The sequence below is a fragment of the Cavia porcellus genome, unplaced genomic scaffold, assembly GCF_034190915.1.
Source record: "Cavia porcellus strain 051 isolate PalLab524CR breed Dunkin Hartley unplaced genomic scaffold, mCavPor4.1 scaffold_1, whole genome shotgun sequence".
In the NCBI taxonomy this organism is placed as follows: domain Eukaryota; kingdom Metazoa; phylum Chordata; class Mammalia; order Rodentia; family Caviidae; genus Cavia; species Cavia porcellus.
This window is the reverse complement of record NW_026947484.1, coordinates 197,991,241-198,015,601: the sequence shown is the minus strand read 5'-3', so window position 1 is coordinate 198,015,601 and position 24,361 is coordinate 197,991,241. Positions and strand designations below refer to the sequence as shown.

The 24,361-nt window shown below is 38.8% G+C and overlaps 1 protein-coding gene across 7 annotated transcripts in view; it reads left to right on the top strand.

Moving 5' to 3' along the window:
* The window catches only part of Strbp (spermatid perinuclear RNA binding protein), a 153,548-nt gene that overhangs the window by 117,936 nt on the left and 11,251 nt on the right, over window positions 1-24,361 (top strand). For 2 of the 7 annotated variants that reach the window (XM_063227097.1, XM_063227098.1), the window contains exons 10-17: window positions 385-477; window positions 894-1,093; window positions 8,471-8,629; window positions 12,655-12,789; window positions 12,982-13,122; window positions 15,210-15,333; window positions 18,579-18,623; window positions 23,470-24,355. In XM_063227097.1, coding sequence (XP_063083167.1) covers window positions 385-477; window positions 894-1,093; window positions 8,471-8,629; window positions 12,655-12,789; window positions 12,982-13,122; window positions 15,210-15,333; window positions 18,579-18,623; window positions 23,470-23,564 — 992 coding nt within the window. In that variant the 3' untranslated portion in view covers window positions 23,565-24,355. Of the gene's footprint in view, window positions 1-384; window positions 478-893; window positions 1,094-8,470; window positions 8,630-12,654; window positions 12,790-12,981; window positions 13,123-15,209; window positions 15,334-18,578; window positions 18,624-21,055; window positions 22,038-23,469; window positions 24,356-24,361 lie in introns of those variants that run through there. The other 5 variants (XR_216319.3, XM_013153378.2, XM_063227096.1 and 2 more) reach the window with 4 other exon arrangements.

The window sequence follows — 24,361 nt, the reverse complement described above, 5'->3', positions numbered from 1 at the left end:
CTGTGTGTCTTCACATGGAGTAACAGACAGACCCAGACTTCTTTTATAAAGGTGCTGTCATCTCACATGTTCTTCCCAGCCGTGCTTTCTGTGGGATTAAGTTTCAAAATAGGAATTTGAGGAGGACAGAAACATTCAGATCATAACATATATACAAATATTTGTGTGTGTGTATGAGTGAATGGGAAATTAAATAGTTATAAAAAGTGATACCATGTTGTTTAAGAAGATTTACATTTCGGTGTTTTGCTTTTTTAGATTATAAGTAGGGTGGTTTAATTATCAGTGAAAGACCTCGCATGTGATTTCTGAGATTTTCCTACCTGACATTTTAGAGTAAATGCAGTCATTCTTTTGACGACAGTGATGCTCTCATTTTTTTAGGTGCTGGTTCTTCAGCTCTAAAGCGGCCATTTGAAGATGGATTAGGGGATGATAAAGATCCCAACAAGAAGATGAAACGAAACTTAAGAAAAAGTGTGTAAATTCTTTATTCTTCTTGCTGTGAACTAGAGAATATTTACAGCCTCAGATAAGAAAATAGGAAGTGAAGAATTAGGTTAAATTAAATTAGAAGTTTAGGGATAAATCTTAACTGTGAAATCGATACTTGAATAACTTTTGTTTCCAAGCTTCATTATCTAAGGTAGACTAATATTGACAAGTGGAAATTAAGGTACAGATAGAGTCAGTAATCCATATTATTTTTGTAATTATGTCAATATGATAATTGAGTAATTTTAGAACTACATAGGAAGTTTATATGTAAATTTTGAAATTCTCATTTTTTTAATACTTGGTAAATTTTTAATGATCACTAGCAACCTACAAATGCATGATTAAAGTAAAATAGCTTTCTACCTAACTTCTGATCTCACTTCTTTTTTTACTAGTCCTGGATAGTAAAGCAATAGACCTTATGAATGCACTAATGAGGCTCAATCAGATCAGGCCTGGGCTTCAGTACAAGCTCTTGTCTCAGTCTGGTCCTGTCCACGCTCCAGTCTTCACAATGTCTGTAGATGTGGATGGCACAACATATGAAGCCTCAGGGCCATCCAAGAAAACTGCAAAACTTCATGTAGCAGTGAAGGTACGGGATTTCTTTTGCTTATCAGTGGTTTGTTATTTTATGTTCCAAATAAGGTGCTTATTTCCCTAAAATAAATCAACAGCATCTTTAAGACTTTAGCAATAGTAATGGAAACTGTCGTCACCTTCGGATCATAAAAAATTGTTTTTTGTTAAAAAGAAAGTGAAGGATAAAAGAAAACTGGACTCTGCAAAAAAGCTTGGTATGAGTAAAGAAAGAAAAATAGAACAAAACAGAAATAATACCCTGCATGACAAAGGTTAAACTACTGTGATAATAGTCATGATAATGAAAAAAAATTGTATTTTGTTGTAAAATAATGTTTATTGATTATTTCCAACTTTATTGATTATTTCCAACTTAGGAAATACGGTAAAATACAGTAAAAATACAGCTGTCAATTGCGTATTTCTGAGGCAAAGATTACTGATATTTAAATACACTATGTTATTTCCAGTCTTTTTCTATTTTGTTTTTTAAGTTGGACTCACAGATATATATAATTTGATCCTGTAATCTTTTCAGTTAGTTTTTCATCAGTATTTTTCTTAGTATTGAAAACTTCATGAATAATTTTCATGGCTGTATGATAAAAACATTTTGTGGATTTTTATGTTTAACCCCTTTCCTATCATTGAATATTTTGCCATTTCCGGTTTTTCTTCTGTCATAAATTTGGTTAGTATTTTTGTGCCTGATGCTGTTTTGTATTGCAGAATATTTCCTTAGGAAATAATGTTTGGGATTGAGCTAGCCAGTCATGCATGTAGACTTATAGAAAATTCCCAAATAATGGAATCTCTCTATAAATACATTTGACTTCTTAAAAACTAATGCCAAATATCAAAGATCATACAGCCTGAAGATCATCATTTGAGAAGAATTCTATTATGTAACATTATGACATGGGATGTTTTCATAGTCATTTTATGTTGCAAGTATTAATGTGATGTGAACACTATCCGAGATAGTAGAGACATAACAGTGAGCAAAGTGAAGAACCTACTTCCATGCAGTTTATATTCTACTGTGGGTGTGATAAGGATACAGGCAATACTTATGTAAGCAAGTATATAATATGTCAGGTAGTGATTAGAACAATGTCCACAAATAGTAACAAAGTGGCAGAAGTACCAAACTATATATTCTGCATTACTTGGATATAATGATGAAAGAATATGAATTTAAAATGAGTAGAAAAGTGAATCCACACTTGAGCTTAGCCCAAAGACTGAGAATCAATTGAGAAAACTAAATCCAGGACTAAAGGTAAAAAATATAGTTTAATGAGTTAGTTATCACGCACTCTTGAGAATGGATCACAAATATAGATCACAAATTCTGTAGCAAATGACACACAAACTTTTAAAACATATAAGCCACTGTCTGTGACATAAAAAGTTGGGTCTGCTTTGGTAGAAAGATGGGGTGGAATCCTCTTCAGGTGGATCTTGACAAATAAGGGTGTTGGTGTCACCTTTAAAGCCACCTGTGATGAAGTGGTACATGTCATGGTGGCTTTTTAAAAATAATCTTTGGTATAAGCTAGTACCTCACAGCAACTTGCAATTCAGTAAGATTGATAGGCCTTTTTAAATACAGTGACAAATGTTACCATGTAATGAATGAGATGCAAATTTCTCATTTGATACATTCATAACTTTTTTTTTTTTTGTCTTTTTCCTTTTTACCGGTACCGGGGAATCGAACTCACAACTGCCTGCTTCAAGGCAGGCGCTTATGCCGCTGAGCTAAATCCCCAGCCCCTCATAACTTTTTTATAATTAATGGAATTTGGATGGGCCAGGCATACTTTTGTCTTCACTTCTGAATTTTTTTTTTCCCGACTGAACTTTGGCAAATGTGGACAGCCCTGTACATTTGGGTCCTGTAAATTCTGTGAGAAACATCTGGAATATGTCTCAGTTATAGTCTGAATGGCATTGAATCTGAGAAAGGTAACGCCTCACATCCCATGTGTGAAGGTAGATGGCTTTTGTACATTTTTTTTTTTTTTTTCTTAACCTTGAATTGTAGTTTGGGTAGAATGTGGTCTTGACTGATAAATCCAAAATATGTGAAGAATTCAGCTTTGGGCTATTTGAAAATGTGATAAACTAGATTTCATTCATGTGGAATAAATTATCAGGTGAATCAGCTCTGAAGGTTGGAAAATCTCACCTTTGATATTTTATTTGGCTGAATGTGTTTAACAAGCAATCTGATATGCAGAGCTGGTCCTCTGTTAGACATAGCCTGTTGCAGACTTTCCTGGGCTTCAGCAGTCTTCCTCAGCTTTATGCACTATGTAGTTGTATTCCAGAATTTGCTTTCTGTGTTGAGGCAAATAGGCATTCTGAGGTCTTTACAGAAGTTTTATGGTACATTTGTTTTTGTAAAATCTGGGTTTTAAAAAATGAGTAGTAGGTTTAGAAAATGAGGGGACATTGATAATTCCAATACCCAGAAATAATAGCTAGTTTACAGTAAATTATTTTGGTATGTATTTTTCTAAGCTTTTTAAAAAGACTACTGTGAAAGAATAGTTTTTCAAATTTGATGCAAGCCCACTGGCAAAACTTAAGCTAAATTGATGTGACACTATTTTTAGTCTTTATTTTTCCATTTGGTTTGTGTACGTTTTTCTGTACATAAACACGGGATAGCACCTGAGAGCCCAATGATAATATGCTGTATGTAGTATATTAGCTTTTAAAATTGCAAATTCTGAAACAACTTGATCCAAGGTTTCTGTTATGGGTTTCATAATGTGTATAAAAACACTTGTACTTATAATAGATTCATGCTTCCTTTTTCATTGTGGAATATATTATGAATGTTTCATATTTAACATGAAAATTGCAGTCAGTTTTACAAAGGGACAAACATTTTTATCAGGCTACCATATAATAATTATTTTAGATTTAGATGATTCCAGTTTATTACTTTGCATTTTTTTCAGTTTGTTCAGTTATTCCTTAACATATATTTTAGAGACGGAATTACTAGACCAAAGGGAGAACACATTTTAATAATTCATTGGTTCATTTAAAAAATATATTGGCATTATGCTTATATGCCAGGCATATATTGTCAAATTATCGCCCGTAAAAGTTGTAACGAATCACAGCTTCCATTTATAAATGAGTTAAGGGCTGGGGATTTAGCTCAGTGGCATAAGCACCTGCCTTGCAATGCACACAGTTGTGAGTTGGATCCCTGGTACTACGAAAAAAGAAATTGCATCTTCCATTTGTTTATGAATGAAAATCCCATAGATAAAAATCTTCAGTCTTTAGTCAAGAATTTGGCAGGGGATATGTAGCTGTTAAGACAGAATCAAATCAAAACAAAGCAATATTCCTGCCACATGAGCCTGGCCACTCAGCAGCAGGTTCCCCAAATGATCCAAGTTAGTGGCTAGTATTTCCCTTTCCTCTTCTGGTTCTTTATCTTGGCAAGCCCTCACAAAGCGCTAGGTTAGAGGCGTGACTAGCCACATTCCACTTCAAGACCCTTAGAAATTCGAGGGAAAAGTTCAGTTAAAAGGTGACAAGGAATGAAGGCTTTCTATTTAGACAGTTGCTTAGTCCTGAGTATCAAATGTTACCAGATCTCTACCCAACAGAAGCCATAGGTGTTAAATTCTTTTGAATAGACAGTTGTGGGGTAGAGTGCCATGGACTGTATTTTCCCATCCCTCTCCCTAGGTTTCAACGGTGTCATCTTTTTCAGTCATAACATTTCCCAACCACAGCCCTCCTGCTGGAAAAAGGAGCATGGCTATGATACAGGACCTCCAAATGATGTAAGGCAAATACTAATCAAAGAATGAATTCTAAAGAACAGTGGAGGTGAAGAGTAGAACTATTTCTTGCTTATGAGAATAGAAGGGGACCTGAAAATGTGTTGCCTTGGACCGCACTTTCCAGAGCAAGTATAAAAAATGTGCAAAATCATAAGGTGGAGCAACGTAGGACAAAACTCTGATCAGCTAGTAAGATTACAAGTATAGCCACCTAGGTAGTGCTGGTCCCAGGGAGCAAGTCATCATATGAAGTGCAGACGGAAAGAACAAGGGTCTCTTGGAAGAGATGAGCCAGGAGGTTCTGGTCACCCACGTGGGTGACTATTGTCTATCTACACTTTATTGGTCATGTGATACCAGTTATGAAGCATGCAAGCCTGGTCATTCTCTCTTTATCTTAAGGCCTGGCCTTCAACAGAAGTGCCTCCTGCCTGTTTCCATGAATTATCTTGTGATTTTAAAGCTCAGTTGATGTTTTTATTAGGTTTAATTTTGTTTGTCAGACATCAAAACTTGCTTTTTTCTGGTATGGTGTTGTTTTGGGCCCAAATATTGATTCTATACAAACTTTTTTTCTGCAAAGAAAAAAAAGCAGTGCTAAATGGTTGTTATAGCATAAAAATAGAAGCTATTGCAGTAGACAGACCTCAATACAGAATTGGGCTCAATTCCAAATATAACATGGGGATTGGTAGCCAAGGAGTGGAGAGGGATCAGTAAATGGAAAGTTACTAAGAGGAAACTTGGTGGGGAGGCTACACAGACAGGACTCCTGCTGCAGGCAGGCCAGACTGGTGAGACACCACCTGCAGGGAAGTTCCTCAGCTCCTGCTGAGGAAATTTGGTCAACTGTGTAGGGAGGGGGGAGACTTTTCCTAAGCCACTTGAGCAGGATTCTTACTACATTAGCATTCTTTAAGGACAAGGGCTAAGGATGGGGCTTTGTTGAAAAAGTAGAGGCTCCTGTCTAATTTGGTCATTTCTAGAGGTCTGAGAACTACATAATGAGATCCTGTCTCAAAACAAGCAAACAATGAGATTCTGTCTTAATAAAAATTAAAATAAAAAGGGCCGAGGGTGTAGCTCAGTATGAAGGCCCTTATACTGCCAAACCCCTCCCCTAAAATGAAAACAAATCTGTCAGCTATTGCACCCTCAGAACTGCTTCTTAAATCATGCTGCAGGAAGCAGTACAGGCAGGTCTAACTGGAAGAAAAATTACCACTCTTCCATAACTTTCAGGGCCTTTTTTTTTTTTTGAGACAGGTTTTTGCTGTGTAGTTCAGGCTGGTTTTGAACTTTTGCTGATCCTCTTGCCTCACCCCTTTGAGTTCTAGGACTATAGGCATGTACTACCACATGGGGCTCAGGGTTATTGCTCTTTTTTTCTTCTTTTTTAAGACAGTCTCCTTATGCAGTTCAGGTTGTCGGTAAACTCACTTTGTACCCCAGACTGGCCTCAAGATTCACAGTAATCCTCCTGCCTCAGCCTCCTGAGTGCTGGGATTACAGGTGCATGCCAGCATGCTTGGCAAAGGTTATTGTTCTTATTTCTTGATACACTCAAGTGAACATTCTTAGTGCAATCTAGATTATAGTAAACTGGTTAATAAATATAATAACAATATAAATATGTAACAGACCAAAGTATAAACATTGTTAAAGCTAAAAAATTGTATTTTAAAAAGTTATTAGCTATTTATGTTGAAAGTAAATGCTATATCCCTTGAAGTCCATCCTTTTTGTAAACTATTTCTAAATGTATTGGCATATGTTGCTATAATAACAAGTAAATGATTGATGAGACATCTCCTGCATGAGAAAAAGGTAGAGAAAAGTGTGTTAGTTTGCATTAGATTATTCTAATTCTGATGTCTAATTAATGTTGAGAAATGCTGCATGTCTTTTTACAGATTTATTTGTGATGTTTAGTATTTGCAGGCTGGGTTACCTAGGGTTAATTTTGGACTTTTTACTTCTTTGACATCAGATCCTCAGGGAGAATGTATATGTAGGACTCACCAGAGAAGAATGTGTTTTCTTTATAAAATATTGAAAATATAACCAAATGATGTTAGTGTACTTAATGTAAAGTACTACCTGAGTACTTTCAGAACTTATGATGTTAAAAATGGGTTTACTCCCAAATAAATACAAAGAACTTACTTATGATGAGAAAGCCGAATTCTCCATATGTGAATTGGTGGGTTAATTTTAAGTTCTTTTGTTACAGAGTTCTACTTAAGCCTCCTAAAAATTTTGTTTAGACTAATGCCCTTTTATTTATTGGCAAAATTGTTGACACATGTGCCATTATCTGTGAGGACATTTTTTATTCTTGGGGTGACTAACAGTTATCTGTTGAGTACATTTGGTATAATAAAGGAATACGATGTTGTTTTTGTAGTTCAGCAAATTAAAACAAACTGAAACAAATAGAGGAAGTCCTTTAGGAACTTACCCTTATGTCCTCTGATTAAGGATTTAATTTAGAGCTCAGTGCTGAGCATGTGCTTTGTGTGGAGAGGCCTTGGGTTCTGTCCTACCCACCCACCTGCCTTCCGATGGTAATCAGGCTATGTGAGAGAAGGGTGGAAATGCAAACCAAAAAATGTGGTTAGTTCATGAGCAAATAAAGTAAATGTAGGAATTGAATCTCTCTTTTTTCCCCCCATATCTCGATTATGATTTAAGTTAGTGGTCCTCAACCTCTTTGGTACAGTGACGGGTTTCACTGATGGGTGGTGGGGATGTACACACGGGCATATGTGGGTGGTGGTGGTTTTGGTTGGTTGGTTTGGGGATTAGATTCTTAAGGAATGGCACCCACAGTCTAGATTTCTTGGATGTACATTTCACAGTTGGGTTCGTCTTCAGTGAGAATCCAGTGCCAACGCTGAGCTCAGGCTGCAGGGAGAGATGGGGAGCAGCCATATGCTCCTGTGAAGCTCCCCTTACCTGATGCTGTGAGGCTTGGTCCCTAACAGGCCACCAATCTGTCCTGGTCCATGGTCTGGGGAATGGGAACCCCTGATTTAAATTGAAAGCCTAATCAGGTTGAAAGCTTTAGATGTAATTTCCATTCTGGACCACGTTCCCTTCACGGATTGCATCATAGAAGTTAGACATCAACTGCTCTAGTCTTCCTGTTTTGCAGACAAAAAAAATTGAGAAGAGATGTTAGGATTAGACTCTTGGATCTTTTCTTTTCTAGCCCAGTGTGCTTTTTTCATTATGCTATTTGACTTTCCTCTCATCCCATCAGTTGAACCTGGCTGTGCCATTTGTCCAAATTAAATGACATAGGAGCAACTGCAGGTTTGTATTTTTGTTATCTTTTATTTTAAACCTGATTATGCTGAGATTTCTTCTCTTTCTCTGCGGTATTATCCTGGTAGGTATACCTTACATAACCAAGGGTTTGTAGGGTTAGCACCACAGTGCTCTTCCTGAAAGGTGTTTTATGAGCCCATATGTTACAAACTTGAAATGCTTGTTCTCAGGGTTTCATCTCTTTTCTGTGATCTCTGGTATGTGAATAAAATTTCATGTTAATGTAATTTTCACAGGTATTGCAGGCAATGGGATACCCAACAGGCTTTGATGCAGATATTGAATGTATGAGTTCCGATGAAAAATCAGATACTGAAGGCAAAAATGAAACAGTGTCTTCAAATTCAAGCAATAATACTGGAAATTCTACAACTGAAACCTCCAGTACCTTAGAGGTATACTTACGTTTTCTTTGGTTAGAAAAAAGAACATGTGTAGTGTAGAAAATTGGAAAGATTTAGAAAAGGTGAAAAAATTAAAAGCATTGTGTAAACTTGTATATTTCAGAGGTAGACATTTATTCTTTGACTTATTTCTGTCCAGATAAAAATATCATAAATATTTTTATGAAGGCGATTGAATTTTTTTGCAGTTTTACATCTTGATTATTTTCACTTCACTAAAAATAAATGACAAGAAGGCCAAGTGTGATGGTGCATTGCTTTAGTAGTGGCTGTGTCTATTCTTTGTTTCTGTATAACCCTAGCACTTGGGAGGCTGAGGCCGGGCAGGTTGCTGTGAGTTCAAGGCCAGCCTGAACTGCATAGCAAGGCCTTGGATCCAAAAAAAGATGATATTGTATACTGTTCAGCATATAAACAGTACCTAATTTAACCAGCACTTCCCTTTTTTTAGCTACAGAAGCTGCTTCTATTATGCTGTAACTATAATGTACCAAGGATAGCAACAATAACTGAAAAGTAAAAAAACTAAAATATCTAGTGAAAGAAATTTGGGGTTATTCCAAGTGCGTGCTAAACTGGGTTGTGCATGCGTGTGAAAATTAGGCCATCATTTAGTTGGTTCTACTCCAAAGGAGAGGAGGGAATAACCTTATGTAGAGTGTTCCTTGGCATCTGAATAAGTTCTGACCTGTGAGCTTATTTCCAAAGACAATAGAATGGGATGAAATCCAAGTACCTGGCATGCACAGCACACTGGGTGATTCATGGAACTCTTGTTTACAGAATTCTTTATAAAGAAAATTGGCTTCGAGTCACAGTAAGAGCCTACATTAATTTTTGTTTTACTTAGTCATTTATAAGAATAGTATTTATTAGGGACTTAATAATCTTACTTTTTAAGTCCTTAAATGTCTTACTTTTCAGTCCATGAATCCCTTTTAGTACATGCTTAGCTCCAGCTACTGCACTGTGCCCACAGTCAAGATTCTCTCAGTATAAGAAGGGAAAAAGATATTTATAATAACGGATAATGTGGTATGCTAAGCTTTATGGTTGCAAAGTAAATATAGTGAAGTGAAATTTGAAAGAGGAAGTGGTTGTATAAATGCCACAATCTTGTAAAACAAGAGGTAGTACAGGTAGAAGGTGAGTTGCACCATGTTGGGGGAGGTGGAAGGAAGGCTTTCTAGGCTGAAAGCAGGAGGCACCATGGCCTGGAGTTGAAAGCACATGTTTGAGAAGCACCACATGGGTTACTATGGAGTGGACTGATGGCGGCTGAAGCCAGAGAAAGCAGCCTGGCCTGGCCATGGAATGCTGTGGAAGACAGATGTGGCACCCAGCTGTGTACAGTACTGCTGGTTCATAGGCGGTGGTCACAGGGCAAGGTATGGCTTTGCCAGCTGTGTTATGCAAAGGAGAAGAAGGGGCTTGTGGATTAGGACAGTCAAGCCGGTAAGTAGCAAGGGAGAAAGCAGTGTGGCTTGCACTGAAGCAGCAATACAAATATGTGGAGGTTTTAGTAGTGGCTGTCTGTAGTCCTTGTTTCTGTATAATGAGGTAATGAACAATGGGGAACCCTTTTCATTTTTCATTTAAATAGTGTTTACTGATTAAAATTCAAGTATTGTTTTTTCTTCTTGGCATTACAGATTGAACCCAGGACCTCACTCATGCTTCACATGTGCTCACTGAACTCTGCTTCTAGCCTCAAAATCCAAATATTTCAGATGTGCTGGCATCAACTTGCAGTCTCAGCTACTTGAGAGGCTGAGGCAAGAAGGAGGCTTGCCAGTTCCAGGCTAGCCTGGACAGCTTAGTTAAACCCTGACTTACAATAATAAAAACATTAAAAGGAGGGGGCTCGCTGTTGGAGCAGCTCTGTGATGAAACACCTGTCTGACCTGCTCAGGGCCCTGGGTTTAGTCCTCAGTATGTCCATGTCACACACCAATTTATATCTATACTCATTTTTATAAAATTAGTTTTGTAAAACAGAGAGTGAGTAGTATAAATCTAGTTTCAACAAATTACTTGTTACCTTTAAAAGAGAGAGAGTATAAATTTGTCATGAAATTGAACAATGTACTTTATGAAATGTATCAACAAGGGAGTTTATTGCAAAAGGTCCATGAATATGCAATAAACTTTCTGTGAAAATTGCCCATTGTTTAACTTCAGCAGCTGTTTATTCAGTCCACAGAACACTATATTAAGGGGCTGGGGATATAGCTCAGTGGCACAGCCCTGCCTGGCAAGTGCAAAGTCTCAAGTCTAATTCCTAGTACCAAAAAAAAAAAAACCAACCCAAAAAACACCGTTATCAAGATATTCTTGATGTCCATTAGGTATTCATGCATAATACTACTTTTAGGCATTTGTTTGTTCAGCATTTTTTGAGCAAGTACTATATAGAATTACAGACATGATCTCTGAACCCAAAGGCTCAATCTCTGAGCCTTTCCTTTGTCATGCTTTTTTGTTTGATACCAGGATCGAATCACAACCTCACACTTTCTAGGCAGACGCTTATGCTGCTGAGCTAAATCCCTAGCCCTTGTCATGCTTTTTAGTACTTGGTGGGTTTTGTTTATTCATTTGTGGCGCTAACTTGTCTCTTCATTTGAACCTTCACTTCTACACGAATTACTTCTTTTCTCTATTTCTAATCTTATCCTTGTTCAATCCAGTTCTTTGTACCACTGATGGAGTGATTTTTTTTTTTTTTTTTTTAATAAGCCAAGTCTAACCTAGTTACTTTCCATGTTAAGCTCTGTTAGTGGTTCCCCATAGTCCATGATAAAGTTAAGGCTTATTTGTTTGGTTGCATAGTAATTTGGCCCTGCTCTGGATGTTTCTAATGAAGCCCTAGCACACCATCTTCCTCTCCCTTTTTTCTTATATTGTCAAGCTGAACTGTCTAATATCCCGAAAATGTGGTTTTTGCCTCTCCTGGGCCTTTGCATTGCTGTTGTACCTGTGTGGACGTCCTTTCCCCTGACTCTCCTGGTGATGATGTGACACTCCATTCTATAAGGTTGGGTGCGCATGTCTGTTTTCCTGTCTGATTGTACAAGAATCCATCTTGTCATCCATCTTGCTATGCTTAGCACGCATCTGTGCTATAACATGGTTGTTTCACAGTATTTAACCTGGCCTAGGGGCTGGGGATTTAGCTCAGTGGCATAAGTGCCTGCCTTGCAAGCAGGCAGTCGTGAGTTCGATCCCTGGTACCGATAAAAAGGAAAAAGACCAAAAAAAACCAAAAAAACAAAAAAACAAAACCTGTCCTTCCCAGTACGCCCTAGCTGTATGGAGGCAAGGAGTGACTTAACTTTATTGTTGTTGTTAAATTTCAAAACCCACAGTTTATAGCCTGCTGTTTTTTGTACCTTACTTAGGTGCCCTTAAATCTTTTAAGGGAGATTGAGAGGTTTATAGGAATGTTTCCTCCCTTATCCCAAATTTAGTTATTCTTCCTAACCCTGAAGGTGGGAAAACTGACCCTTCAGGCATCATGTGAATCCCAACTCTGTCCTCTTTGTTAGTCATCTAGTGTTGTTCTTAAGTCATGAACAGGACGGATGAGATCCTGGATGGCCATGGAGTGGCAGTGCTACAGTGGTGCTGAATACTGGTCTGTAGGGACCTGCGTTTGAAGGCAGGTTGGCCATTTGAGTGTTTCCTCCTTGAAGAGTTTTCACACCTTTGATAATACTTTGCCATCAGGGTACAAGGGTGACTCATTCTAACTCTCAAGTGTTTTAAATTAGAATTTTGAGCTTTTTTTTTTTTTTCAGTATAAACGTGTTAAGAAATTTAATATTCTAAAATCTTGCTTGATCTTGGAACACTAAATTTCTCATTAAACTTCATTGAAATTAAGATGTTATGTATATGTACCAACTCCTCACTGGGAATGTGATCATTGTGTACTACAGACATGCATTTATAAAAAATAAAAATTGAAAAAAAATTTTACGTGATTGACCTTCCAGCTTTCCTTTGTCTTTCAGGTAAGAACTCAGGGCCCTATCCTCACAGCAAGTGGCAAAAATCCTGTAATGGAGCTTAATGAAAAAAGACGGGGGCTCAAATATGAACTCATCTCAGAGACTGGTGGAAGCCATGACAAGCGCTTTGTGATGGAGGTGAGTGTCTCGCTGCATGCCACTCTCCGCTCCTCTCACAGCCAGAATGTCCCGCTGTGACATGTAAAACATTGTAGACTCCCTCGGTTCCTTTGGAGCTGGTTTACTTCTGGCATTCGCCATGGTGTAGAATGTTAGAACTTCAGAGAGGAATTGCGCGGGCTGACTGTAAAGTGGTGTTCTTGATTTCAGGTAGAAGTAGATGGACAGAAATTCAGAGGCGCAGGTCCAAATAAGAAAGTGGCAAAGGCAAGTGCAGCTTTAGCTGCTCTGGAGAAGCTGTTTTCTGGACCCAATGCCGCAAATAACAAGAAAAAGAAGATTATTCCTCAGGTATGAGTTAAGCAAAACTTGCGTAATGCCTTTGGAAAATGCTGTAAGAATTAAACTCCTAAGTGCTACTTTAGCTTTTTCTGAAATTAGTTGTTTTCATGAATTGGGTAGCTTTTCTTCTAGTTAGGTCATTAGGATCTTTGAGTCCCTATTTTATGGTGTTTGTGGCCAAATTATATTTATAAAAGCTGTTAGCTTTACTCATTGAGTTGAGATCATTCGTAATGAGGTAAGAGGTTGAGGCTAGCTAGGATTTCTGTAGGTGTGAGCTTTTGTGTTGCTTGGAGCTGCCAGACTGCCTTAGACTGCCCGTGGCTTACTTTTTGAGTCTGCAGCTGCTCTCCCACTTCCTTTCCGCTGTGTCCTTTTGCATTGTTTATTTGGGGCTTTCCTCTGTGGGTGGCACAGAAGGTGACACTGTGCTGCATCTGTGGGTTATTGGCAGGGAGAAGGCCTTCACCAGGAGTTTGGATAACATAGTCTTCTAATTACATGCTTTTTGATACAGAGCCTTCTATCCATTTTTATGTATCAAAATATTTTTCTTGACATGTACCATGTGCATGATTATATAAGAAAAAAGAAGTATGTAAGTAAAGACATTCTCTGCCTCATGGAGAATGCTGGCATAATAGTAATTTACTGTGTGATAGAAACATGCAATAAAACACTTTAGTAGAAGTAACTTTGGACTAAACTTCCATGTTAAACATTATATTCTTTATACATGCAAAGTTTATTGATCTCATTTTAAGAAGAGATATGTGTCTACTGGATGTTCTCCATCCCAAGGCCATGGCTGTTCGATTGTATTTTATAACCATCTAGACAGTTGTTTTATATTGAGTCAAATTCCTTGTATTGACTATAAATAAGCACTGTTTAATTCTAGGAGTCATAGTATAAACAAAACTAATTTTTACTGACATTAAATACAAATAAAGTTTTTAAATCATAATGGTACATATGAGGCAAGTAAGATCTCTTTCTAAAACCTTTTAGTAAACATAGAGCAAAATATGTACTAGATTAAGTATAAAGATCATTCTTACCTATTTTATTTTATTTTATTTTTACTCCTACATTACATCCTGTATTTAGACAGTAAATTTTATAGTTTAGAAAGCCTGGTTTTAAGTATTTATTAGGTAGTTAGGTTTGTCTCTGGTAGCATGAGTTATATCTGTGTGGAACCACTCTGCTGCCACCAGATTATTGCTTCCTGACTACTTTCAACTAAGCTGTGTTTAAAAAATAAAAGTCTACTCCTTTTTAAAATTTTTCCATACTAGAAGCTGTGAAACTTTTTTGTTCAATGTACTTAACAGCTAAGAAGTCTATTTTGAATGTTATGTGGGTTGGTTTATTTCAGGCAGAAAGAAAAATGATTGTCCCTAGGCATGATACCTTTGACCTTGAAAGTGTAGTCTGGTAGTCATAACAGAGGTAGTGGCCATGCTGAGAGCAGGGAAGGAGGATGATTTTCCATGGGGGGTGGGCGTGTGCATTCTCTGACTCTAGTAGCTTCCCAAGACCATTGACTTGATTACCACTTTCCTTGTACATTGATTATAGTAGGAAATTTTAGTGTTTCTAGTTTGAGTTTTTAATGCATTTTACACTAAAATATATTTTTGTAATATATTTAAATGTAAATATTAAGTATTAAAAATCAGACATCATTTATCTTCTTAAATTTTCAGTTCTTTTTGAAGTGTTTTCATGTCTCTTTTCTGGGGGTTGCTTTTTCTACATGAAGGAAAACAAAGTGGATATCATTATCCTCATTTTACAGTTAGTGGGGAGACTGCCAGAGAGAGCTTTTGTGTGACTTCACCAATGTCCTATGTCATTTTAGAGCAAGAAGGAATTTGGTAGGTAGTATTTATTAATAATATACAGGATAGGTATATATGTAAGCACAGTAGAATAAACAAGCTTAAAAAAAATTCCATGATCTTCCTGAGGTCACAGATGTGGACCTGCTGTCCTCATGTTTGGTCTTCATGCCTTCGTCTGTTCTTTTTCTTTAAATTGGTAGTTCTTTCTTTACATGATGAAAATATATAATTTTCTTCTTTTTAAAGGCAAAGGGTGTTGTGAATACTGCTGTGTCTGCAGCAGTTCAGGCAGTTCGAGGCAGAGGAAGAGGCACTCTGACGAGGGGAGCTTTCGTTGGGGCTGCAGCTGCTCCTGGCTACATAGCTCCAGGTTAGTGCTGCCTGTTGTGAGCTCAGTTTTGTGGAACAGCACGTCCTTCATTTTTGCAAGGGCTTTTGGGACTGGCAATATAACACATGTGTCAGATGAGCATACACAGCTTCAAAAGAAGAGAATGTCATACTTTTTCTCCTGGAATCTGTTGAATACCTGGAATCTTCCTGGAAGGAGACAACAGATAAGCAACATTATACTTGGTTGGGGGAAGGCATTTTGCTGATGAGAAATCTAAAAGATGCTCCACAGATGCAGGGGTTTTGCACATCTTAGCAGATTATGTTCTCTGGGGACATAGAAGTCTAAGTTGCAAGTACCAGGAGAGAAAAATGATTAGGAGGCTTCTTAGTTAGGATAAAGCCTGGCATTGTTAGCATTTGCTTAACTGTGTTTGAAAATCATCAAAGGCAGAAATACAAAAGGAAAAAAGAAAACTTTTTATCCAGAACATTGTTTACTATGTATTTTCATACATACCAGCTAAAGTCTAGTTATTTAAATATAGAATGACCAAAAATTGCATATATTTTTAAACAGGAAATGTAAAAATAAGTTTGATCAAATTTATTTAGTACAAGAATTAACTGGTTGGCCTGGGATACATCTCAGTGGCACAGCACCTGCCTGGCAAGCGGGAGGTTCTGAGTTTGATTCCCTGTCTGTCCCACCCCCCACCAGCTGGTTGAAATGCCACCTGCCTGGGTGATGTTGGAATACTGACAATACAAACCAAACACGCTGCCTTATCGATGCTTGGAGTAAAGGGTTAAGTTGTTAAAGTGTCCTGGAGGCGATGGCTTGAATTTTGTGGATTTTGAATACTAAATATAGTAGGAGGTCATGAAGCAAAGTGACAAGATCGGCTTTATTTGAAAAGATTACTTCGATACTGCGGAGAATAGATTACAGAGTCAAGGATTGGCCAGTTAGAAAGCGGTTGTAGATGAGTCGTTCAGGCACCTGACCAAGGAAGCCAGAGGATACAGAGGACTAAACAACTGGCAGTGTGTGAAGAGACTGAAGGAATAGGTAAAAAGCAAGGCATTGGATGAAATGTATAGAATGGGAAAGAATGACGTTTCAAGTGTGTTGTCTTGGAGGAACTTACTGGGATGATCATGCTATTTATTTAATGAGCTAGGAAACACTAAAAGGAAAGAAGCATGTGAGTTTCGTAGCAGATTCTTTTGTGCATCTCACTTTCTCTACTGAAATTAAATTACTGCATTCTGGAAAGGGGAATGTTTTATTGTGTGATAATGGACAAATGACTGAGTGGCACTTCACTTGTGTCTGTTATTGCAGGGTCATGAGCTGTGCACCCTCCTGCTGGTGGGGCGGGGTAGACTGCTGTGGTTGACTATGGGTGGCAGTCCCTACAGGACTTATGTCTACTGGCTACCAGGCTCTTTTGCAGGACAGTGGTTTCTCTCTTAAGTCACTGCTTTGTTCTGTCTGCAAGACCTGTGTCCTGAAGCTTTGAAAAAGGAAAGCTTTAATGGGCTAGAAAAGATTAAGCCTGGGTCAGTTTAGATTATGCGTAAGTAATATGCCTTTTGTGGAGTATGTTCTGTGCACCAAGGACTGCTGCAGATGGATTAAAGTCCTTTGCCAATTCAGTGGGTACATGTGACACTGAGGCTCAGAGAGGTTAAATAATGGCTACGATTCAAAGACATATTGCCAGGAAGAGACAGTCAGGTTTAGAGTCCCAGGGACTTGATTAGTGACTAGCTTAGCTATAGTTTCATCTCTCTCTAAGGAGATTTTGTTAAAACCTTTGAAACTGTAGCCATAACAAAACAGCCCCCATTTCCTGGACTAGATTTGTACAACCTTCTTTGTAAAGCATTAGTTTTTCTTCTGGCCTCTTCTACCACCTTCTGTTCTACTGCTCATTTTAGCTGTATTGTGTCCTCTTGAAATACGTGATTTAGTGAGCACAAAAGCTGAGTTGTATTACTTGAGGTAATATATAAGTTAAGTATAGACTAAAAGGCAATAAACTGTCATCCGGCAGGAAATGTTTTGATTTGGTATTGAAAAGCAGTGCATTTGTTTAGCATACACTGAATGCTTTGTCTCACATGGGAGATTGAAAGCTGGGCATGCAAGGATGACAGGGCTGTGAGGGTTCAGGGTCACCGGGTGGGAACAGACATCTGAATGAGCACAATGCAGTGTGAGGCTGTAAGGTGAAGGGCATCAGGAGTGAGCAGGAAACTTGGGAGATCTCCCTGATCTTAAGAATGGTTGCAGTTGGTTGTCTGGAGGAGAAAAGCCAGAGTCATTCTGAGCAGCAGAAATGGTTCTAGAAGAAGGACTGTAATAGGCAAAAGCTTTTGATGTAGGTGCAGATTTGTGTAGGGCCTATAAGGTTGTTGTGTCCTTGTATTTTAGAAAGCAGTTCTAAAACTTGAGTTTATATTTACATATTTTTAAGTTATTTTTCCAAAAATATTGCAGCTTCTAGCCATGATACTCGCATTTCTTTTTCAACACGGAAGAGTAGCTTCAGAGGTTTACTGTATTAAAGATGAGAAAATGATAGCTCAGACATTGTATGTGCAAGTAAAGACATGTAAGCAATCGTTATCGTAACTAATTGGCTCAAAAACACCTGTATTTTTTGTACTAATTTCTACTAATAAGATGAGTGTTACTGGGAGGCAGCAGCTGCCAGTGTGAAATGCAGTAACATTTACTTGGAGAACCCATGCTGGGCCAGATGCTCCTCAGATATCCATGAGTCCTAGACCGCGCCCTTTGGCTCATATCACCTCTTTCTTGGTATTTGAGGCCTGTACCTGTTCTGTTATGACTTTCTGAAATGAGACTAGGAAAGTTCTGTTTTCCATCTTTAAGAAACTGCTGATTTCAGTGGTTCAGTGTATCCTTTTGTTCAAGAAATGATATATATGTGGTAAGGTTCAGGTAATGCAAAAATGAGTAAGACAGGTCTCTGGCACTCTTGTAGTGAATGTGGACAGGTAGAATGTAGTGAGGAAAGGCGGTGAGTGTGACAGATGATTGTGGCAGGTCAAGGAGAACCTTGTGGACCGTGGTGAGAGGCACCGAGAGCTGCCATACTGCAAGACTGCTCTGGGACGGTTCCTGCCATTCAGCCCCTGGGGGAGGTTCTCCAGTCCTGGGGCGGCAGAGTGGGTGGTGTTTTTAAAGTGGGCCACTGCCACTTGTCCTTGGTCTCAGGCTGATCTACTGTTCTTTCTTTGCACCAGGCTATGGAACACCATATGGTTACAGCACAGCTGCCCCCGCCTATGGTATGTATGCCATCTTACTGATTTCTTCTCTTAGCGAACCTATCACAGCAACCCAATGCACATTTGTATCCAGGCTTTCAGTAAATGAATCGGAGGACCTCAGACCTAATCATTCTAGTGACCCAACTGAAATTCTCTTTGAAAATGCCACAACCTTGTGGTTCTTGGTTTGGTTGGAGTTGCTCTTCTCTCCGCTTTGCCTGACTGAAGGACTGCTTGTTCTAATTGCTTGTTTCTGACCATATTGAAATTAAATATTTTAAGTAATTCTTACAGCCAACTTACACTCCATTCAAAGGCTACTGAAGGGCCATACCCATTTTCTAGCTTGACTGCCTGCCAGTCACATAGCTAATGTAAATGTCTGGTTTGAAACTGTGCGAACTGTAGGTAGTTTCAGTCAGGAAGTGTACCCATCACCCTTTTCTGTGTATTTTGCTTGGAGGTTGATGGTTCCATTGGTCTCAGAGAGGAGATGATGGGGCTTCACTAACAGTGTCCCTTAAGTTCCTTATGCAGAAAGTCAGTAGTGTATGCTGGGAAATCATAGGCCTGTCTCTTCTCCCCAAACATAAAAAACAAGAGCAAATGCATCAATGAACCCCCATGGCCCTTTGGGTAACTTTTGAATGAGGTTTATGTGGCAATGGAGGCAGTAGGTTTGGAGTCAGTGATATGTTCTCAGACATTTTCCTAACTCAGGGATTACATGTTACAAACTCAGCAATCTGCAGGATGCTTGTCATGGAGAGAGAAGGGGAGAGGGGAGAGAGACTGTGGGTATGTGTGCCCGTAGTGTACACGTGAGTGTTGGTCAGCACGGTCCCTGGGCAGGTCGTGCAGTCACAGAAGGCAGACTGCTGTCAGTGGCCCAGACCCTCTCCATGAGCCCCAGAACTTCATGTTGTGCCTTTTCCCTTCACACTTCAGCTTGGCTATTTTTGTTTGGATAAAAGTTACGGGCCTTTAAATCACTGCTAAGCCGAACCTTCATGCGACTTCCTAATTGTAAAAATAAGCAGAAAGTGAGTACTTTGACCTATTTGCCCATTAGGATAGACAGTTACTATTCTGTAAAAATGTAGGGAAGTGCCAGGGGCCACACTTTTGGAGTGAGTTTTCCTTGGGCAGACACGTCCTGGGCTTTCAGCCTTTCCTGGCACTCTGAGGTGCGGCCATAACGGGCAAGTGGGATTCAGGGACTAATTTCAAGCAGCGTATGTTTCCCCCAGATTTCCTTCCTGTTCACTCGCACCAATACTTTCTAGTTGGGACATTAGCATTTGCCCTTCAGCTAAGCTGTGGATGCCCTGAACCATGTCTGGTCAGTTTATCCACATACAGTGTACTTGATGTGCGAGCTCTGTTGTGTCTGTTGTGAGCGGCAGAACATCTGCCTCCTAAGGCAGGTTTTTGATTCTTTCAGCCACACAGTAAGGTTCAGATGTAGGCTCCAAGGTACATCCTTATTTCCTGCTGTCCTTTTAATTTTTCACACTTGTCTGCCCTTTTCTTCTTTAACATTGCACTTGCCCCCAGCGGCCTCTGAGCCTCAGTTCAGGAGGCTCCTCTGTTTCATGTGCCATATAACTGACTTCCAAAGCTGGTGAAGTTTGATGCCCCCATTTTTCACATAAAAGATCTGGTTTTTAAATGTTACTGTGATGCAAACCTACTAAAACAATGCTTTATTTTGGCTGTAAGGTAAACGTGTCTTTTGGCCTTTGTAAAGCTGTTGCATGTGGGGTAACTTCCCTCTGATCATCTGGTGCTCTTGAATACCTGCTGTTGCTGCTTTGTGATTTCTCCATACGTTAAATATTAGCTAGGAATAGGAGCAGATTTCAAATCCTGCCTGAGTATGCAGAAGTTTGTGAGGCCACAAGAACGTATTAATTTCGAAATTAAAAAAGTAATTAATCTTTCCAGATTTGCCATGCCAATACTGGCAGTAGCCATTAAGAAGATAAACAAACACCTGGGCACAGCTGTGAAGCTGTGTTCCAGAGCGCTGAGGCCTGCACAAAAAGCTGTGCTTTGCATCTTAACAATCCCTGTTTCTCCTTGAATATGTGATATGCCAAACTGAAAGCCAATGTGGATTTGTAGAGTCACTTTAGAGTATTAATCAATAGCATCACTTTTGATCTTTAGAATCTAATTATGACAGTTCACTCAGCTGTCATTTCTGAATATCATTTGTCCTCTGATGTAACCATCTTGGTTTTGAATAGAAATATTATTTACCGCCGTATAAGAACAATTTCAAAACAGGAGATCCGTGAGGGATTTGTGGGCCTCTTTCAAAATGAAACATGTTGACTGACTAATCTGGAAAAGGTTAATGATACCTAGTGTAAGATTTTTTAACCTGATATTTTTATTGGCATATTAAACTTATTTGGAGTCCTGTCCGTTTGTTTTCTCTGTAGGTTTGCCCAAGAGAATGGTTCTGTTACCCGTTATGAAATTCCCAACATATCCTGTTCCCCACTACTCATTCTTTTAGCAAATGACAGAAGCTCATTCCTATTGAACAACAGTACAGTACAATACAGAATGTTAAAGAAAAAAGCCTTTTTATCCTGCTTTCTTTGAACACATACTTGATCAAAATTATTTGTAAAGAACATCTTTCCTACTTTTTGATTTTAACAAATGCAAATTTAGTTCTCTAAAACTTGAAAACAGACAAAAAAAAAAAAAAAAAAAAAAAAAACCAGTTCTGTGAAACGGTACCTCATTTCTGGAAAATAATTTATACCAGCCCTTATGTTCTAGGGTTATAAAAGTCTAGCAGTTCAAAGTTTAAGTTTTAAGAGAGTATCAGATTATGTAAAATTAAATTTGTGAAGGATGTACAGAGTCTCCAACACTGATCACAAATAAACGGCTTTGTCGTAACGCAGAGTGCTGCCTGGTTCCTGCTGCAGACGCTGGTTCTCAGCTGCTGGGGATGTGCTGGCCCCAGGGCACTTTAATTTGGGCTGTAGTTATTTTTTTTAAATATGAAAGAGACTTTTCATTTAAACTTCAATTTGTAAATACTGAAGTGTGTAATTAAAGCCAATAAAATATGGGTTTGGATATTGTTTTAGCTTATTATTTTTGATATGTTTTGGTATTAGGTTACAAGGAATTGCAAACTATTAATAATTTAGCACTAGAAGCCCATTCATCTGTAAGCATAACTGCTAAAACAAAGCAAGGCGATTGTTAGTTTGAGCCAGGTTACGTACTTTGTAAGCCCTTTGTGCTCTGGTTGTACAAGGGTGTCCCCACGATAAAGGTTACATTCTGTTACCCCAGCATTGCTTATTATAATGATGGCATTACCCAGAGATGGGGAAGGATGAATGTGATCATTTTAGCTTACGAATTTTGAAGTTTTAAAAAATAAATTAATCAATCACCCTCTTGTTCTTGTGGCCTTCTTCACTCTGTAAGATTTTGTGTTCATTCCTTGGCTTTTTGATGCAGATAGAAGGTTAGAGATTTTTCTGGGATTCACTGAAGGGTCTCCTTTCCTCTTCAATTACATCAGAATCTAAAGCAGCAACAGGGTCCCCATAAAAACTTGCTCTTCGATTGTCCCAGTTCTTGTTGAGTGCTGCTGTGGAAAGTGACAGGTTTCAGCCATGGGTCAGCATCTGTTTTTAAGACACCTGATTCCGCAGGTGGGAACTGATCAGTCGGTAACATTGTGCTGTTGTGTAGAGGGTCCAGACTGAAGTCTCCCCTCGCACTCTCACCCTGTTTGGAAAGCTGATGATGTTACTAGGAGGAAATGGTTTCATTAAGGTGTTCACCACCATGAAGGCAGCCGCCATATTGCCAAGTTGCTGTGTCTTGAAAAATGTCTGGTTTTGGTTCGAACTAGCTTTGTTCTTCTGCATTAAATTAAGCTTTTTCAGAACTGCATGGTGCCCATCAGTGAAAGTGGGCTTCACACAATATGGCAAGTTTACCTGCCAGATTTGTTTGGGACCATTAAGGGTGATATTAGTGCCATGCCTCAGACATGTATTACCTGACATTTCATTTCTTCTCCTTGACCTATTCTTAGTGGTGGGTGACACTTTAATAAAACCTTTGTCACTTGCTGGAAGTAGCCGTAACTTACCATTGTCATCCTGTGCATTAGTGGCTAGCTGTAAACAGCAGGGGCCCATCTCAGCTGGGGTTTCATGTTTCATTGATGCGTTTTGCTGACCTATGGATGAAACAGAGCCATCACTGAGAAGAAAAAGCATGGCTGGAAGTGTCCACTTTTTAAATATCTACAATAGTGATTTGTTTTTGGTCTACTATTAATTGGCAGCTGCAGTTGTTATTGTTACTTGAAATTGATTGTCAAATTTGGATCCCAAGTTGGAATCTCCCTGGAGATTTCTCTTGAGCAAATTCTTTGGAAGTAACTGACTCTGCTTATAAACCCCTCTCCGATGGAGAAAATGGGAGCTGTGCTGTTTTCCAACATGATGGCAGTCATTTCAAATGGTTTCTACCAAGTCCTTTTATTTTTTTTAATTTTGTTGTTTGTTGGAAGTTACTAACCATGTTGTAAACCTGCCCAGTTGCTGCAAACTTTTACATTTCTCTGCTTTACTTAAAATAATCGAGCTGTCAGTCCTTTGTTAGAAGTGGTAACCATGCAAGTTCAACTGTTTAAATTCTGTAATGAATTAAGTGTCCCCCACCTTTTGCCCTTCCCACCCCTCCATTTTGTAATGAAAATTCCACTTACAGCTGAAAGAGCAGAGAAATATAAATGAAGCTCTTGGCTTCACCAAATCGTATGAAATTAATGTAAGGTTTTGCTTCTCTGCTCTTTTCTCCGCTGTAGGTGGTTTTTTCATTGACAGCCCCTATTGCCAGCCTCTGAGCGTCGCACCATTTATTATTCACTTGGGCCCTCAAGATTTCTTCTCTGACTTCTAGAACCATCAGGTTGTCTGGCTTGAAATGGCAATTTCTATGTCTTGGTCTTAAAAGCAATGTGACACCCTGAGGCTTTCCAGCTTTCAGATACACCACTCTGACCCCTTTTCTTTGAAAGCATTGACCAAGCATTTTAAAGAAGAGCAATATTTTGTCTAAAGCCACGGTGTCTGTTGTACAACTTTTCCTTTAGAAACCTAGCAATATCTGTACTTAACCTCTTTAGTGTAGCTCTTGTCAGGGAGTTTATAGACCAACATAGAACCCAGAATTCGCGTGCAAGGTGTGCTACCTTCTGACACTTTTTAAACTTTTTTAGCACATAAATTGAATAGTTACATTCCTGACTTCGTCAGTAGCACTATTATAATTTCTCTGAGTTAGGGGTCCTCCTTGAAGCCATATCTTTTGGTGGGGGCTGGTGCCTCACCAGGGCTGTGGCTGGCAGCCTGTGTGTCTCCGGGCTGCAGCAGTGTCCCGGCCCTTGAGCCAGGTAATGGTCCCATAGATCTCTCTCCCACATACCTCACATTGACGAGGTGGAGCGCACTTGGAGGGGAAGCAAGGAGCGGGATTTACCTAGTTGCCGACCCTATTGGTAATCTTTCTCTGATTGTTAACCTGGGAGCAAACCACTGGTCAGTTTTGCTGGTGTTAGCCTTTTCTTTTCTTTTTTTTTTTTAAATTTGGGTGAATGTTTGAAAGTTATGAGTCAGTCACCAATAGTAATTGAAGAGTTGGGATGACCTCGTTAATGTATTTTTTAAAACTGGTGTTGGACCCTCTGTGTATTTCAG